The sequence below is a fragment of the Sorex fumeus genome, unplaced genomic scaffold (assembly GCF_029834395.1).
Source record: "Sorex fumeus unplaced genomic scaffold, SorFum_2.1 ptg000002l, whole genome shotgun sequence".
Classification (NCBI taxonomy): Eukaryota; Metazoa; Chordata; class Mammalia; order Eulipotyphla; family Soricidae; genus Sorex; species Sorex fumeus.
Window position 1 is genome coordinate 61,496 of NW_026606059.1, and position 18,592 is coordinate 80,087.

Consider the following 18,592-nt stretch of genomic DNA (forward strand, 5'->3'; position numbering starts at 1 on the left):
CAGTAATGTCTCCATGTGTCCCTGTCTCGTGTTAGTATAGCCCAGTGGTGTCTGCTCAATACAGGAAGACGAAGAGCCTCAAATCTTTTGTCTTGCTAAAGAAGTCTGACCATCTTGTAGGTGGGTGGCCACACGTTCTTTTGATGTCATGTGGAACCCAGTTGGTAACAGCTCTAGTCCAGTGGTCGTCTTCAAATTGCATTACATGTCCAGCCCATCTGATTTCCGATGCCTTGGCAAACGAGACAGCATCCCTGATTCTTGATTGTCAACAGAGGTCGAAACTCCGGATTCCTTCTCTCACTTGAGTGAAGCATGATACTCCAAGCATAGCTCTTTCAGTTCCTCTTTGGGTGACCTGAATAGCGTCCTCATCCTGTTTTCTTAGGGCCCAGGTCTCTGAGGAATATGTTAGTGCAGGGAGAACAGTGGAGTCAAAGAGATGTGCCTATCTACCCACCAAAAGTCTAAACATGAAATTAGTAGATTGAGAATAGTAATTGACCTAAAAAATAGTGGGAATTGTTGCTGAGCCAAAATGCCAAAAATTGGAAGCAGTGACCTCAAAAGCAAGATAGAGGAAATCAGAGAGAGAGAGAGAGAGAGAGAGAGAGAGAGAGAAAGAGAGAGAGAGAGAAAAGAGAGAGAGAACAAGCAAGTGACAGAGATTTTTAAGACGTGCTCAAGGTTTGCTGTGCAATTTTTGTATTTTTTTCATTGAACTTTGTGAGCACTTTATGTATTTTTGGATATCGACTGTTTATATGATATGTTGCTTGCAAATATATTCTCCCATTCAGTTATCTTGTAGTTTTAGCCTATTTCTTTTGCCACGCAGAAATTCTTTAATATGATGTAGTACTATTTCTACATTTTTGGTTTTGTTGTCGTTGCCAGTACAATCATATCATTAAAAACAACTTTTAAGTCCCAATCTTGGAATGTTATACCTCTATTTTCCTTAATTTATTTTATATATTCTGGTTTGATCTCAAGGTATTTGATCCGCTTTGAACTGACTTTTGTGAAAGGTAAGAGCTGAGGATCCAGCTTCATTTCTCTACACATAGTTATTCAGTTTTCCCAGCACCACTTGGTGAAGAAGCTATCTTTACCGCTTTCATCTCAGATGAAATGCTTTCAGTTACTCACAATTGAGGATGATTTGTTATAGATGGACTTTACTATCTCAAGGAAGGTTCCTTCTACCCTATTTTTTTGGTTGTTATTGTGAATAGATGTTGTATCTTGGCTAGAACTTTCTATGCATCAATTGATATGGTCATATGGTTTTTATCTTTCCTTTTGATGTTGTGTATAATACGTATTGATTTGGTCATATGGTTTTTATCTTTCCTTTTGATGTTGTGCATAATACTTATTGATTTGAGTATGTTGAAAAATTCTTGCATTCATAGGGTAAATCTCACTTGATTGTGGTATATGGTATTTTTATATGCTGTTGAATTTGGTTTGCTAAATTATTTTTTAGCATTTTGCATCAATTTTTATCAAGAACCTTTTATTAAAGAATATCAAACTGGGGTTGGAGTGATAGCACGGTGGGGAGGGCATTTGCCTTGCACGCAGCTGACCCGGGTTCGATTCCCAGCATCCCCATATGGTCCCCCGAGCACCGCCAGGAGTAATTCCTGAGTGAAGAGCCAGGAGTCAGCCCTGTGCATTGCTGGGTGTGACCCAAAAAGCAAAATAAATAAATAAATAAATAAAAGAGTATCAAACTTTGGGCTGGAGCAATAACACAGCAGGTAGGGCATTTGCCTTGCATGCAGTCGACCTGGGTTCGATCCCCAGCATCCTATATGGTCCCTCGAGCACAGCCAGGAGTAATTCCTGAGTACAAAGCCAAGAGTAACCCTTGTGCATCATTGGGTGTGACCCAAAAAAGCAAAATTAAATAAATAAATAAAAAGAATATCAAACTCATGAATGCTTCCATGAGGTTCCTACTGGAGTTTGTGATTTTAAGTTGGATTATCAACATTCAGCACCTGTGCCTTAGTGTATAATTTTAAAAAGTCAACTATTGTATCTTACACCAATTTGAAGTTGAGATATTACCAGTATAATGTATTAAAATTTTATTTGTATAGTGATGAGGACTAATAAAGGGCTCTCTCCTGAAGACTTTGTAATTCACTCATATTATATGTTACACTTCTCTCAAACATGATGGCTTTCAGGAAATTCTAACTTACAAGGCTAGAAATTTCAATTACATAAAAGGAAGAAAATACCAGATCTTACCATTCAAGATGATTTTCCACAAATGCAGACATGGGGCTAATCTGCACTGTATAAGTATCATTTGCAGAGTATTCAAAGAGTCCATAGTAAGGATTGAAGAGCTCTTGAGACAAAAGGAAGAAGAACTCTCGTGAAGGACCACTGTAGTCCAGGCTAAAAAGAAAAAAGAAGCCCAGGAAACTCATTATATGGGGAGATGGGAGACCTACTGTGCTCTTTTAGAGTTACACTGGGGGAAGCTGAGAGTATTATCAGTTCTTTTGGGTGAATCTCAATGGAAATATCTACCTGACATAGAAAATTATACTAAAAAATTAGTTTGGGGATTTTCTTAGATGTCCATGAATAAACTCTTATTATCAGTTAAACTTTGTTCAATCTTATAAAACCTAGGCCACAGAGATAGCTCAAAGAGCTGAGCACATGTTTTGTGCTGAAGTCCTGGGTTCAGTTCATTATTGTCCCCAAAGCACAAAGTGGGTACAACCCTGAGCACAGAGTCAGGACAATAGCCCCCAAGATCTGTCTGGTGTTCCTCCTCCCTTCCCAGATAGTAGGGCCTGATAACTCAAAGTGATAAAAATGCATATCTTGCATGTGGCAAGACCCTGGTTTTGTTTAATTCCAGACACCAATAATCCTTTACACACTGCCAGATGTAGCTCTGCTGAAGATTACTATAGCGCAAAACAACTGGGAAGGTTCCATCCCTTCCATTTACCCCCTATTAGATAAAAGGTACAGCTAGTTGATTAAAATCAAAGACTCTGTTGTGTAGGCACAGAAGAATTTCTTCTAATAGTAAAAGTGTGCCCACATGTATGCATGAATATGAATGTTAAATTTATTCATATGTCTTTTTTAGTGGAATTACCTTCCCTAGTTGAGTTGGTTTCCCCTGAAATTATATAAAATATTTTGCATGTGGCTGTAAATGTGCACTTCAGGATAATGTGTTTTTTTAGTAGTTTCTCAAAGCTGTAAAGTAAAAGTTTGATAGTTTAGGACTGTATTCTTGGTTCATACTTTGACAATATATTTAACTACTTGAATCCTAAAACCTGGCACAACTCAGAAAGACTTCCTGGGAGGACATCATCAGAATCATGTTGGGCAAAGGCTTAGATTAGACATGCTTAGACTACTCTGCTCCTTTTTTGAGAAAGATCACCCAAGATAGGGGGCAGTAAACTGTCCAAATTGAAGTGTCTGCATAAAACCACTGGTGTCTCACCCCTCCTCTCCAACAAAGGTGACATAGAGCTTGTTTCGCTGGAGTTCTTTCCGGGAATAAGCCATCACCTGATTGAAAGTTCCCTCCAACAAGTGGTCTCGACGAATGATGAGCCTGGAGAGAAGAAGCAATGAAGGCCATTAGCAATAGCTTTGAAGTGCTGATATTGGGAATCATGCTAGGTGAGATATGAGTACCCAGGCTTATGATCTTATACACCAGTCTCTCCATCAAAAGGAAAGGAAAAGGTACACATACTGTCAATGTTGTGATGAACCTAGTTTTAACACTTTTGAAATATTGAGAGTGCAAGGATTTACATTTTTATAATTAGACACCTTCAATCAAATCCAACTACTGTAAGATTCTTTTTGATCAATTAAAAAAAGATTCTCTAAAGTTGTATTCCTGAGTTTGGCCTTTGCATTACAATATGTAAATAATAAATTCAGAAGAGAAAAATAACGTTTAACTTTTGTTTTAATACAGAGAGCCCATGAATTTTACAGTTATATTTGTGCCACAAATAAGGGAAATAAAAGATTTTTAAATATTGTTCAAGATTTCTTATTTTTGAAAAGGCTTTCCATTGATTTTCTAAGTACCTTTGTCTGAAATCTATTCTTTCAATCTCCTTCATTTCTCTTCTCTTTCTCTTCAATCTCCCTTAACATTTTTGTTCTTTTAAGAAATTAAGATGACATCTTAACTTATCTTTTTCATTCCAGCTTCCCAAGTTTTTCCTTCCTCCCTTTCATGAACAGAAGTGTTCAGAGAATACTCCCATGATATTCATTCCATGGTAGTCACACCATGGTATCAATTTCAAAAAATACTACAGAGAAAGAGGGGAGAAAAGAATATGAGATCTACCATCCGAATTCTGTGCCAAACAAGGGAACACTCACTTAATTTTCCCTGGACCCTGACCAAATCCTTTGGCTTCCAGTTTTCGGTAGAAATTGCGAAGTTTAGCCTCAAAGTCTCTTCGATAGGGTGAAGGGGCTCTTGCACTGGCTCTCTGCAAACCTGCAGTGAAAAGCACATAGGCTGATGTTCATAAATTTTTAATTAAAGAGCAGAGGGTAGGTGAGGGGTAAACCGGCACATTCTTATTTTCATATTTTCCCTTATCAGGTTTTTCTTATTTTCATCATTCCCTCAGCGACCTTTATAATGAAGAAATATAATTCAAAGGAAGACAGATCTTGAGAATGATAATTATATCATTCATTCCAATTATTTCAAGTTGTATTGAAACTGATGTTACTCAAATCATAAAAGCTATGCTGGACTGAGGAAAGATATTAGAAAGGAAAGGAGAAGGGTCCGCTAAATGGGGGTTCTGGGAAGGCCAAAGGATGATACGGGGTAGAGTGATTAAATAAAGATGTTTAATGTAATAAGATCTTTAATTGATTATTTCAGAAATAGCAAAAGCAGGAAGGTGATTGCGAGAATGAGTATATTGAGGTGGCAAAGGAGAAGGTGGCAGAGTAGGAAAAGACCAGGAAATTAATGCATGTAGCTGAGGATATTGAACTTATCCAAGGATAATGCAAAGATTTAGGAAGGAGAGGGACACCACGAGATGTGCCAAAATGCTTAAGAATGAAGAGAGATAAGACAGATAACTCAAAAAGAATGGAAAACACGGCTTGCATGGCACAAGGCCTGGAATTTAATCCCCAACACCAAATGATACACCAAGTACCACTGGGGGTAGCCTAGGTGGGTCCAGAACTGCCAGATACAAACGTGGAATTGTCTACCTGACAGTTCTTTTGACTCATACCAGTGGACAAAATATATAGTGATGTACCTTATTGCGGAATAAAGCTAGAACGACAATGCTAGTTTATGATGAAAGTATAATCCTATACCTAGATATTACAACATATCTTTTATGTTTGCTAAAGCTGGTACTACCATTAATCATATTACCATTTCTATACAGTTTTTGTTATACCTCAAAAAGTACTTTTGCATAGATCTCTATATTTATTGTCTCTATAGAACCCAGGCTGATTTCATAAATATCTCAAAAAGTAGGAACTGTACAACTTTACATAAAATTTTTAGATTGTGTTGATAATTACATACGTTCAATAAAATTAGTATCAAAATGAGAAAAAAAGTTAGCACCAAGAGAGAAACAAATAGGGAGAGCCTGTGCTTTTATTCTCCTGTAATTATTTCAATTTTGTACAAAACTTGCATTTATTACAGAAATGTACCTGGAACCTGAATGAATAAGTAACAGGAGAGCTCCCAGACAAAAGAGAGGACATTTTGGCTAAAAATAAAATGGGCACTGGTGGAGGGATGGGTATTTGATCATTGTATAATTGAAACCCAAGCACAAAAATTTGTAAGTCTATAAATGTAGCTCATGGTGTCTCACTAATAAACATTAAAAAAAATTTAACGTTCCAAACACCAAAAAAAAAAAAAAAGTCCCACCAAAGACCAAAGCTGCAATTAGGAAGAAATTTCTTTTTTTCCTTTTTTATTTATTTTTATTTAATTTTCACCTTTTTTTATTAGTGGCAGTCTAATAAAAATAAAATAAATTTTTTTTTTTATAATTTTAAGTCATCTGTTCTCAGGCACTCAGGTTTTCTCCAGATTCTGGCTATTGTAAAGAGTGCTGTAATGAACTAAGCTGTGGAATTTTGCCTCAAAAGATAAGGAGAATTATAGTGAACACCTGGCACTCTTAATCTATACTTCTTTATGTACAATACTGAAAAAAATATGAGGCAAAAGCAATAGGCTATAAATAGGAGACAGTCCCCATCTTAGTGACCTAGCGTAAGCCCTTGTTAATGGAGGCCATATTATACACCAGTTCCATCATAAGAGAGTTCCCAGTGGATGTCATCTTGGGGACTTCCTCCAGCTTGGCTGGTGGAATAATACGGTTCAGAGGTGACAAACTAACAAATAAAAGTTTTAGGGAACTATTACAGAATTGACTGATAATGAGACATCTTTTCCTTGAACAGAACATATTCCTAAATTCCATTTTCTGAATTTCCCCATTGTCTTCAGGTTACAACTCTACAGGTTGTAAGATAGAAATTGCTAGATTTTTCTAATCAACTATCTTTACTTTTCAAGATATAAAATAAATTCAAATTTACCTCCAAAACATAAAAATGATAATCAAGTGAAACAAGCAGGGGAAAACTACTCCCATATTTGGATTCTACTTGGAGGAATGAATTTGACTGAAGCTCATTATCATTTTTTTTCTTTTTGGGTCACAACCGGCGATGCACAAGGGTTACTCCTTGCTTTGAACTCAGGAATTACTCCTGGCGGTGCTTGGGGGACCATATGGGATGCTGGGAATCGAACCCGGGTCAGCCGAGTACAAGGCAAATGCCCCACCCGTTGTGCTATTGCTCCAGCCTGAAGCTCATTATCTTGATAAAGCCTGAAATTAATACGTTTTTTAATTTTACTTCACTGAAAGTTCACTTGGAATGAAATACTTAAGCAGAGAAAATTTACATCATGTAAGAAAATCCTTTTGAATCCTTAAAGAAACAATAATGGTGATCACTAGTAATTAAAAGATCTACAACTTAACAAAAATGTGTCATAATTAGTGCTCATAATATAGTATTATATTATAGTATTATATAGAGAGAATATATTATATTATGGGTGGGGCGATAGCACAGTCGGTAGGGCATTTGCCTTGCATGCGGCTGACCCGAGTTCGATTCCTCCACCCCTCTCGGAAGGCCTGGCAAGTTACTGAGAGTATCTCACCCACACGGCAAAGCCTGGCAAGCTACATGTGACATATCTGATATGCCAGAAACAGTAACAACAAGTCTCACAATTTGTTGTGAGACGTTACTGGTGCCCACTCGAGCAAATTGATGAACAATAGGAGGGCAGTGCTATAGTGCTAATATATAGTATGCACTGTAGCACTGTCCTCCGTTGTTTATCAACTTGCTCAAGTGGGCACCAGTAACATCTCCATTCATCCTAGCCCTGATATTTTAACAGCCTCTCCTCTCGTCCTTCCCACCTCTGCCATATTGGAGGCTCTTTCAGGGTCAGGGGAATGAGACCAGCTATTGTTACTGTTTTTGGCATATCGAATACACCACGGGTAGCTTGCCAGGTGGCATACTCTCAGTAGCTTGCCAGGCTCTCTGAAAGGCATATACATATATTTCCCTCTATGATTTGTTGCCTATTGTCCGAGCCCCATCAAATATGGTGTGGTAATTATGGAAAATGGGTAGGGAGTGTCTTATGATGTGTCGTGTTATTACAGTATAGTTATTATAGTATATAATAATAAAATTTGTATACAATAAATTAATATCTGATTAGCCCTTACAAGTTAACAAAAACATTACCAAAATTACTCAGTCGTAAATGTAAAGAAGACAACAGATACTATGTACAAAGGTGTAGTCCAAGTTTACAGGGAATTACTGATATTTTTTGTTAAGTTCAGATAGTCTAATATTTAAGGTTTTGAGGGCCATATGATTTTTTTCATATTTAGTTGTAGTTTATTTTTAATCGTGAAAAAAAGGAACAATTTAATATACATTAACACAAGAATGGTTCAATAAATTTTGACAATTCAAAAAGCAAATAGAACAAATCCATTCAAATGGTTTTTATGTATAGGTATGTTGTGGGGAAAGTATAGAGAAATTACAGATAACTCTTTCAAAAGAGGATAATTTTTTAGAATTCTGTATCTAAAACATACTCAGTGTTGATACTGGTTTTATTATAATGGTGGAATGATGAGTGATTTAAATTTTTTTCTGTGCATCTCTTTTCTGGTTTTTACTTTAGAGAAATAATGAATCTTTATGCAATTTTAATACTAATAAGGACTCCTATGTGCTAAAATGATGGTAAAAAATATTAAAGGGGTAGACAGTAAAAAGGTAAAAGGTAAAGGCCCTCCCGTTGATCATCAATTTGCTCGAGCGGGCCCAGTAACGTCCCCATTGGAGACTTTGTTGTTACTGTGTTTGGCATATCGAATACATCACAGGTGGCTTGCCAGGCTCTGCCGTGTGGGCAAGATCCTCTTGGTAGCTTGCCGGGCTCTCCGAGAGGGGCGGAGGAATCGAACTCGGGTCGGCCATGTTGGCTGCGTGCAAGGCAAACGCCCTACCGCTGTGCTATCGCTCCAGTAAAGTCTATTAAAACAAGACAAAAGGCTAATACTTTTTAAAGAATTTATTTCATTCACTAGAAAAAACTAAAATTCCAATAAATGAACAAAACAAAAACTGAAACTGAAATTTATAGAATAGTTTCAATCACTACAAAATAAAGAGTCTATCTTTTATCAAAGTAGAAGGGGCTTTTGATATATACAGCATTAATGAAATATGAAAAATAGGCATTCACAAAGCTTATACTATTTAATCAATAATTTCTGTATTTATAAAATCCTATGGAAATAATCTTTGAGAGGAAGATACCCATTCCTATGCTCCGGATATAAGAAAACAATTGAGAATACAATATTCTTTGAGAATCTAAACACTAGGAGCATCCAAAAACTGGAATTGTTTCAAAAAGAGAATAATTTGCTAGGATGAAAAGCAGGCAGTGATGTGAATAACTGTTCATCTGGGCAGCCAAATCAGAAGAATCTCAATATGCTGGTACCAACCGTAAGGAATATGTATATTCAAAAGGACTGTGACAGGCTATTCTATGTTGAGATAGATCTTTTTTTTTTTTAAGGAATAAAGGTATTTACTAAGAAGGGATATTCCAGATATCAAAACTAGAAAGTAAAAAGACATGAAGAATTTTTTTTCTCCCCCAGAAGTACTATTTTATCATTTAGAATTTGAGTGTCCACAGTTGCTTATGATAACCTCTGGAGAGCCCAGCAAGCTAATGAGAGTATCCTGCCTATAAGGGCAGAGCCTGGCAAGCTCCCCATGGTGTATTTGATATGCCAAAACCAGCAACTATAGCAGGTCTCATTCCCCTGACCCTGAAAGAGTCTCCAATCATTGGGAAAGACGAGCAAGGAGAGGCTGCTAAAATCTCAGGGCTGGAATGAACAGAGATGTTACTTGTGCCCCCTTGAGTAAATCGACAAATAAAGGGATGACAGTGATACAGTGATACACTGATAAAATTTCATACAATTTTATGTGTACTTCAATACTGTTTTGGGAAAATTATTTCCAATCATTAAGCATGTAAAATTCACTCTTGCTTGGGAATACTATAAGACAGGCTACAATTTGTCAACAAATAGCCAATTTAGACAATGTGCTTTTGATCAGAAAATTGAGGACCAAAGACAGTATTCTTGCTTTATTTTCTTTTATCTTGTGTTAAAACAGATGGAAGATATAGTGCCAGACACTCAAATTACCTGGGGAGTTTTGAGGTGAGGCACAGGGAGAACAGCGGGGAGAAAAGCTGTACCCAGGGTGGAAGGCAGCCTGCAGGGGGACATAGGACATGATCTCTTCTTCAAAGAGACTGCAAAAAAAGAGAGAGACAGAGAAAGAGAGAGACAGAGACAGAGAGAAGAGAGGAAAGAAGGGAGAGAAGGAGGGAGGGAGGATGGAAGGAAGGCAGAAAGGCAGGAAGGCAGGAGGGAAGGAAGGAAGGAAGGAAGGAAGGAAGGAAGGAAGGAAGGAAGGAAGGAGGGAGGGAGGGAGGGAGGGAAGGAGGGAGGGAGGGAGGGAGGGAAGGAGGGAGGGAGGGAGGGAGGGAAGGAAGGAGGGAAGGAAGGAAGGAAGGGAGGGAGGAAGTTAATTCTATGTCTTTAAGTGAGTTAGTGAACTGTGCTAATATCAATTACAATCCCCCGAGCAACAAAAGCACTTAGAGTCTGCTACAGTAATAGAAAGAAAGGTTCATTTCAGCATGCAAATTCTCATTGTTATAACCTTATAACAAAGTCGTGATCAAGTATCATTCATAACTCTGGATATCTCAGTTGTAAACATAAGGTAACTGATAGCAAGTATAGGGATTGGAAACTTGTTTAGTTGCATCTATTTTAATCTTCTAAAACAAATGATATTTCTGTAATAGAGGAGGCAGCCCTCCAGATGCTTTTCCAGAACTTTTGGGCTCAGCACCTTACCTTAGCAAAATAACCAGATCTGCGTCATAAGACAACTTTTCAAGCCCATGAGTACCCTCAGTCCGAATGTAATGGATTTTCTCCCTAGAGAAAAAGGAAAAGAAAATTTTTATCATATATCAACACATGTATGAAGGAAAAAAATCCTTTTCTGAGCTCTTCTTTCTCTTCCTATACGGTCGTTCTAATATCCAATGAATTTCATGGTATTTTAACTTCGTATTGAAAACTCATGATGTTTTGTGCTCTGCAGAGGATTGTCTTTCCCCAGACTCATATAAGAACCGAAGCTTAGAACATAGTAGAGGTAGGTCCACTCAGAGCAGTGACACTTGGGAATGGATCTCAGTACAGCTGCTGAAGGCCTTCTGCATACTGGAGGTCCAGGAGGAAAAAGGGCAGTCTGTTGAGAAAGTTCAGTGCTTGATGGGAAACATAAACCATGATCCTGGGCACATGAATAAAGAATCTGGCCTCCAAATGACTTTCCAAGTCAGTATAAGAACTCTGCTAAATTCTAATTTAAAAAGCCTTTCCCCCTTCACAATATGCAATTCAAATCAGAAAAATTATTCCAAGAAAATCTGGGGATATATAGTTTATTTTCAAAAATACTTTGCAATTTGCTTCTCTGATATTAAAATATTAAACTATTACAAACAACATAGCCAGTAGTCATTCCAACATGTACACACTTCAAAGAAGTTAATCTCCTTTTGCTTGAGGAGATATAACAAAAATCTGATTCAAATGTTTATTTTGCAATGATTTCTGTTATATGAATTAAAAAATTGATGCAGAGCGCTCCATGATACTCTTATTTAGTCTCCACCAAATAATACATAAAAAGTCTATTTACAGAGACTGGAGAGATAGTATCGGGGATAATAAGCTGCTTGCTTTGCTTGCAGATGACCTTGGTTTTAGTCCTTGGCACTACATACAGTCTCCAAACACCACCAGAGATAACTCCTGAGCACAAGTCAAGAATCATCCCTGAACACTGTTGGATGTGGCCAAAAAGAAAAAAAAAAACAAATCTATTTATAAAGATAATACGGATACGACTGTTTCCTCTCTGCTTACATGAATCAAAATCTTCATCATTAACATATAAGTGCATATATATTACATATATTTAGGTCAAGAGATAATGAACTTTAATTTCTAGTGTTGAGATTAAAAAAATGGCAGGATATAGGAACTTTTTGCCACTACAAATATATACAGAATGAGACTGAATAGAGAAACGCACTAAATTCACACTACAGAGACTGGCATTTTTTAACACAATGTCTTTTTGTTTTATTTATTTATTTATTGAATCATAAAAGTGACTAAAATTTATTTATTTTTTCAATTTTTATTAGTGAAACACCATGAGGTACAATTGTAGACTTAAAAATTTTTGTGCTTGGGTTTCAATTATACAATGATCAAGTACCCACCCTTCCACCAGTGCCCATTTTCCACCACCACGGATCCCAGTATCCCTCCCACCCCCCATCCCCCCATCCCACCCTGCCTCTGTGGCAGGGCATTCCCTTTTGTTCTCTCTCTCCTTTTGGGTGTTGTGGTTTGCAAAAGAGGCATTGAATGGCAATCATGTTTGGTATATAGTCTACTTTCAGCATGCTTCTCCCATCCTGGGAGAATCCTCCCAACACCCTTTATTTGGTGCTCCCTTCTCTATCTGAGCTGCCTTTTCCCCTAGCATGTGTGGTTGGCCTCCAAGCCATGGAGTAAACCTCCTGGTGCTAATCTTAGCTATTCTTGGGTGTTAGTCTCCTATTTTGTTACTTTATGTTCCCCAGATGAATGCAATCTTTCTATGTCTATCCCTCTTTTTCTGATTCATTTTGCTTAGCATGATACTTTCCATGTAGTACCACTTGTATGTAAATTTCATGACTTCTACTATATAACAGCTACATAGTACTCCATTGTGTAGATGTACCAAAGTTTCTTTAACCAGTCATCTGTTCTCGGGTACTCAGGTTTTTTCCAGATTCTGGCTAATGTAAACAGTGCTGCAATAATAAACAAGTGCAGATTTCACTTTGACTATACTTTTTTGCCTCTCTGGGATCTATTCCCTATAGTGGTATTGCTGGGTCAAATGGGAGCTCAATTTCTAATTTTTGGAGAATTGTCCATACTGTTTTCCAAAAGGGCTGAGCCAGTCGGCATTCCCACCAGTAGGGAAGGAAGGTCCCTTTCTCGCCACATCCGCGCCAGCACTGGTTGCTTTTGTTCTTTTGGATGTGGGCCAGTCTCTGTAGTGTGAGATGATATTTCATTGTGGTTTTGATTTGCATCTCCCTGATGATTAATGATGTAGAGCATTTTCTCATGTGCCTTTTTGCCATTCGTATTTCTTCATTGAGAAAGTTTCTGTTCATTTAGTTGCCCCATTTTTTGATAGGGTTGGATGTTTTCTTCTTTTGGAGTTCAACCAGTGCTTTATATATCCTTGATATCAATCCCTTGTCGGATGTGTATTTGGCGAATATCCTTTCCCATTCTGTAGACTGTCTTTGTATTTTGGTCATTGTTTCTTTTGAGTTGCAGAAGCTTCTTAGTTTAAGATAGTCCCATTTGTCTATCTCTGTTTTCACTTGCTCAGCCAATGGCATAACATCTTTGAAGATACCATTAGCTTCAATATCATGGAGGGGTTTGTCAACTTTGTCTTCAATGTACCTTATGGATTCTAGTCTGATGTTGAGGTCTTTAATCCATTTTGATCTTACTTTTGTACATGGTGTTAGGCAGAGATCTGAGCCCATTTTTTTTGCATGTAGACTTCCATTTTTGCCAGCACAATTTGTTAAAGAGGCTTTCCTTACCCCATTTCACATTTCTTGCTCCTTTATCAAAAATTAGATGTTCATATGTTTGAGGGGAGATGTCAGTATATTCATCCCTGTTCCATTGGTCTGCAGCTCTGCCTTTGTTCTAGTACCATGCTGTTTTAATTATTACTGCTTTGTAGTAGAGTTTGAAGTTACGGAGGTTGATTCCTCCCATTTTCTTTTTCCCAAGAATTGCTTTAGCTATTCGTGGGGGCTTATTGTTCCATATGAATTTCAGGAGTGTTTTGCTCCATTTCTTTGAAGAATGTCATGGGTATCCTTATAGGGATCACATTGAATTTGTACAATGCTTTGGGAAGTATTGCCATTTTGACAATGTTAATTCTCCCAATCCATGAGCAGGGAATATCTTTCCATTTTCTTATGTCTTCTTTTATTTCCTAAAGTAGCGTTTTGTAGTTTTCTTTGTATAGGTCCTTTACTCTCTTAGTTAAGCTGATTCCTAGGTACTTGATTTTCTGGGGCACAATAGTTAAAACTATCTACGACAAGTCTACAGCAAGCATCATTCTCAATGGTGAAAAACTGAGAGCCTTCCCTCTACGATCAGGGACAAGACAAGGATGCCCATTCTCTCCACTGCTGTTCAGTATAGTACTGGAAGTACTTGCTATAGTGGTTAGGTAAGAAAAAGATATTAAGGGCATTCTGGTAGGAAAGAAAGAAATCAAGCTCTCACTATTCGCCAATGATATGATACTATACTTAGAGAACCCTATAACCTCTACCAAGAAACACCTAGAAACAACAGACTTGTATAGTAAAGTTGAAGGCTATAAAATCAATACCCAAAAGTCCATGGCTTTTCTATATGCAAACAGTGAGAGAGAAGAAAGTGGAATGAAAAAAAACACAATGTCTTTTTGACACACATCAAAAAAAATCAAGAACACCATGCCAGCATTGATGCAGGGAGAAAGGGACTCATTCACTGTTCGTGGGAATATTGCTTGGCCTGACTTTTTGGAAAACAATATAAACACTCCTTAAGAATTTAGTAATTAAGCTTAATATAACTCAACAACATCACTTCTCAGAATATAAACCAAAGGCCCAAAAACAGAAAAATGACATTTGCACCCCTATATTTCTTGCAGCATTATTCACAATAGAAAAATCTGGAAACAACCTGAGTGTCCAAGAATAAATGACTGTATAAAGAAACTATAATATATATATATATATATATATATATATACACACACACACACACATACATACAATGGAATATTCCTTGGCCATAAGAAAAGATAAAAGTTATACAGTTTGCTGCTACATGGAGGAACCTGGAAAGTATCATGCATAGTCAAGTTTGTCAGAGGGAAAGATATTGATATAGAATAATCTCTCTCATATGCGAAGTATAAGAAAACATACTGGGGAATAATGACTGCCCAAAGACAACAGGGAAAAAGAAGTTGAGAACTGGTAGTCAGTAGGAAACATGCCACCTGAGGGGCTTGGAGACAGGACAGGTCCCTGGGGTCAACGCCTACCTTCACAAATGGGAGGAGGTGGTGGTGCTGAAAGGCAGTTAAGCATTATGTACGAAAACCTATCAGCAACAATATAGTAAAAGAAAAATGAAAAGTCTCTCATAGAGATAGACTGGAGTGGCGGGGGGAGAGGCAAAGGTCAGGGGAAGGGAGAAACTGGTGGAGGGCAGTGGGTACTGGTAAAGGAATTGGTGCCCAAACAATTCATGCCTGAAACCCAATCATGAATAAAGGTAAGGTAAGGTAAAGGCCCTCCCGTTGATCATCGATTTGCTTGAGCGGGCCCAGTAACGTCTCCATTGGGGACTTTGTTGTTACTGTGTCTGGCATATCGAATACGTCACGGGGAGCTTGCCAGGCTCTGCCGTGCGGGCTGGAGCGATAGCACAGCGGTAGGGCGTTTGCCTTGCACACAGCCAACATGGCCGACCCAAGTTCGATTCCTCTGCCCCTCTCGGAGAGCCCAATCATGAATAACTTTGGGATTGTGGGTTTTATTTTATTTTTATGTAGGAGTATTGCTATTTATTCAGCCCACTGATTAGGCTGATTGAACTGGGCATGAACTCCACTTTACTTTTTTTTTCCCTTTAATATAATTTTATTTATTGAGTCCCCATAAGAGCAGTTACAAATTTTCGGGTTTAAGTCTCGGCCATACATTGAAACACCCGTCCATTCACCAGTGCCCATTTTCCATTTTCCACCACAAAAACCCCAGTATAACCCCCATTGCACACCCTCCCCCTACCTGTGGGGCAGATGATTTCCACATTACTCTCTCTCTCTACTTTGATTACATTCAATATTTTGACACCAGACCCACCATTATTATTTGGGATTTTGCACCAACACTCAGATCTTCTGAAAAGGCAACAGTAGAAAATTTGTTTTCTATTGCTGGTTATGAATGACATATGATATTGTGTGGCCGCAGTAGTGGCCACACGATTTTGGAATTCCAAATTTTAACAATTAAATCAGGAGGGATTTCTGCCAAAACCTGCTGGGTTCCAAGATTTGTTCCTGGGTCTCTGGGATCATGGCCGTTAAGCAGCTTGATCAGGAGCCAGGGAGGCTGTTCGTGGGAGGTGACTTGGGGTCTTGTTGGGGTGGGGAGGAAAGGGCCGGCTCCAACCCCATCCCATGAGGCCCCACGTGTCTCGTATCTGGAAGTCTGAAGGTGCCATCAGACTGCTGATGCACTTTCCTCACAGGTACAGAGTGACCTGCTGGTGGCACCATACCCCCAAATCATGAATAACTTTGTAACTTCACGGTGATTGATTAAAAAGAAAGAAAAAATTTTAAAAAAGAAATACAGTTAGCTTGTTGGAACTGGAAAAAAGCATGCTGAGTAAAGTAAGGTAGAAGGAATACAAACACAAGATGATCTTACTTATCTGTGGTACCCAGAAAAACTGGATGAAGAAATTTAAAGTAGTAAAGGGAGGAGGCCTAGATCAGCCTTAACCTTAAGGAGAGGAGAAGGAGAGAAAAGGAAAGAAGTCAAATGGAGGAGGAAGAAGAGAAAGGGAAGTAACGAGGGAACAGGAGTCAGGGGCCTTGGTAATATTGGTAACGTGGTAGACTGATATGCATATGTATCCAAATAACAGACCCAACAACACTGAAAAGATGAGATCTAAATTGCAACTACGTTCAAGATGGCGGGGTGGGGTGGGGGATGAAGGAAGGAGCAGGGAACACCGGTGGTGGGACTGGTATCAGAATACTGTGTGCCTAAAACCCAAGTATCAAACACTTTGTAAATCACAGTTCTTTCAATTAAAGAAAATTTTAAAATAATAAAACAGTAAATATTTCTACTTATAAAACAATAAATTTTAAAAATATAATGAACAAATAAACTATCTGCCATCTTTTATTGTGCTATTTCTATGAGCATTAAAACCCCCTGAATTTGTGACTTTGAGTACTAAAGTGATCATTCAATCGCACGGATGAATGTCATTATTACTTTCTTCTCTCTCTTCTCAGAGATATTATTTCTACTTGAGGCACCAGAATTAACAGGATGAGAGATGAGCTCCTACCTGAGTGTATGATTCCTTGCCAAGCTTGGCTGACGCTCTTGCAGCATTTCAAATATGTTTGGCTGGCGCAGAAATGCCACAATCTTGTCATTATATGCTGAAAGAAAAAAGTTCAAAACTGTTTAATCTACAGAAGAGATAATAAAGACTGGAAAATTCATCACTATACAAATGGGTGAAGAATTAGACAGTTCTTCCATAAGTGGAGTTCAATTCCCTTCCTTCTATGTTTGGTTATTTTGCCACAGTATTTTGGCAAATATTTATTTTGGGACGACACCAGGCAGTGCTCTGAGGTTATTCCTGGCTTTGTGCTCAGGGATAACTCCTGGTGGTGCTTGGGAGACCATATGGGATGCCGGGAATCAAACCCAAGCTGGACACGTACAAGGATAAAGCTATACTACCTGTTGTACTATTCCTCTGGCTCCTATAACAATTTTAAGTTTATATATATGTTTGGGAATATTTGTGTGTGTGTGTGTGTGTGCGCCCCATCCAGCACTGCTCACGAGTTACTCCTGGCTCTGACTCAAGAATTATTCCTGGTGGGTTGGGGTTTCTATATGAGATGCCAAGGATCGAATTCAGGTCAGCAGTGTACAAGACAAAAGCTCTGCCTGCCTTATCTCTCCCACCTCTGTTTGGATATATTTTTAAAGTTCTAATGTATCTTATCTAAACATCTGACCATGGAACTCTCCAAATATGTTTAGACACTATCATTTCATTTACCATGATACAAATGCCATGGAAAAGAAACTGTGCAGACTTCCACAGATATGTCTAAAATAAAAAGTGTACCTCATTAAGAGATTCATTTCCTCATTTATATGCTCCTGGAATTAGCTAACAAATCACTCAATGGAAGAAAAACTAAAAGGAATGAATCTCTAGAATAAATAGAAGGGAACTGAGAGGACAAGTAACAAAGGGGAAGGATAGGGTGGGAGTAAATGATAGGGCAGTAATGAAAAAGGAAATAAAGCACAGAATCCATGATATCCATGAAGATAAAAGCAAAGCTAAGTTGGGTACCCAGGTGTTAAAAAATACGGTACATACCCAGTGGCAACAATTCATGTTGATGCTGGCTTCGGATAGCAGCTACCAAACTGTGTCCTGGTCTAGCCAACAAAGAGGTTCCTCTGTGTCTAGAGACTTCTGAAGCCTAATTTCAAAATAAAATTATCATCACTGAAAATATCTCAACAATTTCAGATGCCCTTTCTACACTAAATTTTTAAAATACCAATTTTTTGTTAAGACAAGGCCTAAGTTAAAATCCCCTAAAAATCAATAAAGTTACATTACTCAGAGTGGTAGAAAATAAGTGATATTTTTAATAGAATGAGAAAGAAGAAAGGGTTTTTAAAAAATGATTGTGGCAAGTATCATGGATGATTAACCTACTGGATAAATTAACATACTGGATAAATTAAGAAAGGAGTCCCTTTGTAAGTTCACTAAAGAGCTGTAAGCAAACTGAAGGTAAATTGTACTAGTAGAGGGAGACTTATTACCCTCATTTCCAAAGT

The 18,592-nt window shown here is 38.0% G+C and overlaps 1 protein-coding gene across 1 annotated transcript in view; it reads right to left on the reverse strand.

Annotated features, from left to right (window-relative positions):
* HECW1 (HECT, C2 and WW domain containing E3 ubiquitin protein ligase 1) overlaps positions 1–18,592 on the reverse strand; it is a 310,169-nt gene that overhangs the window by 31,099 nt on the left and 260,478 nt on the right. The window contains exons 20-26 of the mRNA XM_056112411.1: positions 18,120–18,225; positions 17,055–17,151; positions 10,626–10,709; positions 9,903–10,012; positions 4,411–4,531; positions 3,503–3,616; positions 2,269–2,421 (exon numbers count right to left, since the gene is read on the reverse strand). Coding sequence (XP_055968386.1) covers positions 2,269–2,421; positions 3,503–3,616; positions 4,411–4,531; positions 9,903–10,012; positions 10,626–10,709; positions 17,055–17,151; positions 18,120–18,225 — 785 coding nt within the window. The remainder of the gene's footprint in view (positions 1–2,268; positions 2,422–3,502; positions 3,617–4,410; positions 4,532–9,902; positions 10,013–10,625; positions 10,710–17,054; positions 17,152–18,119; positions 18,226–18,592) is intronic.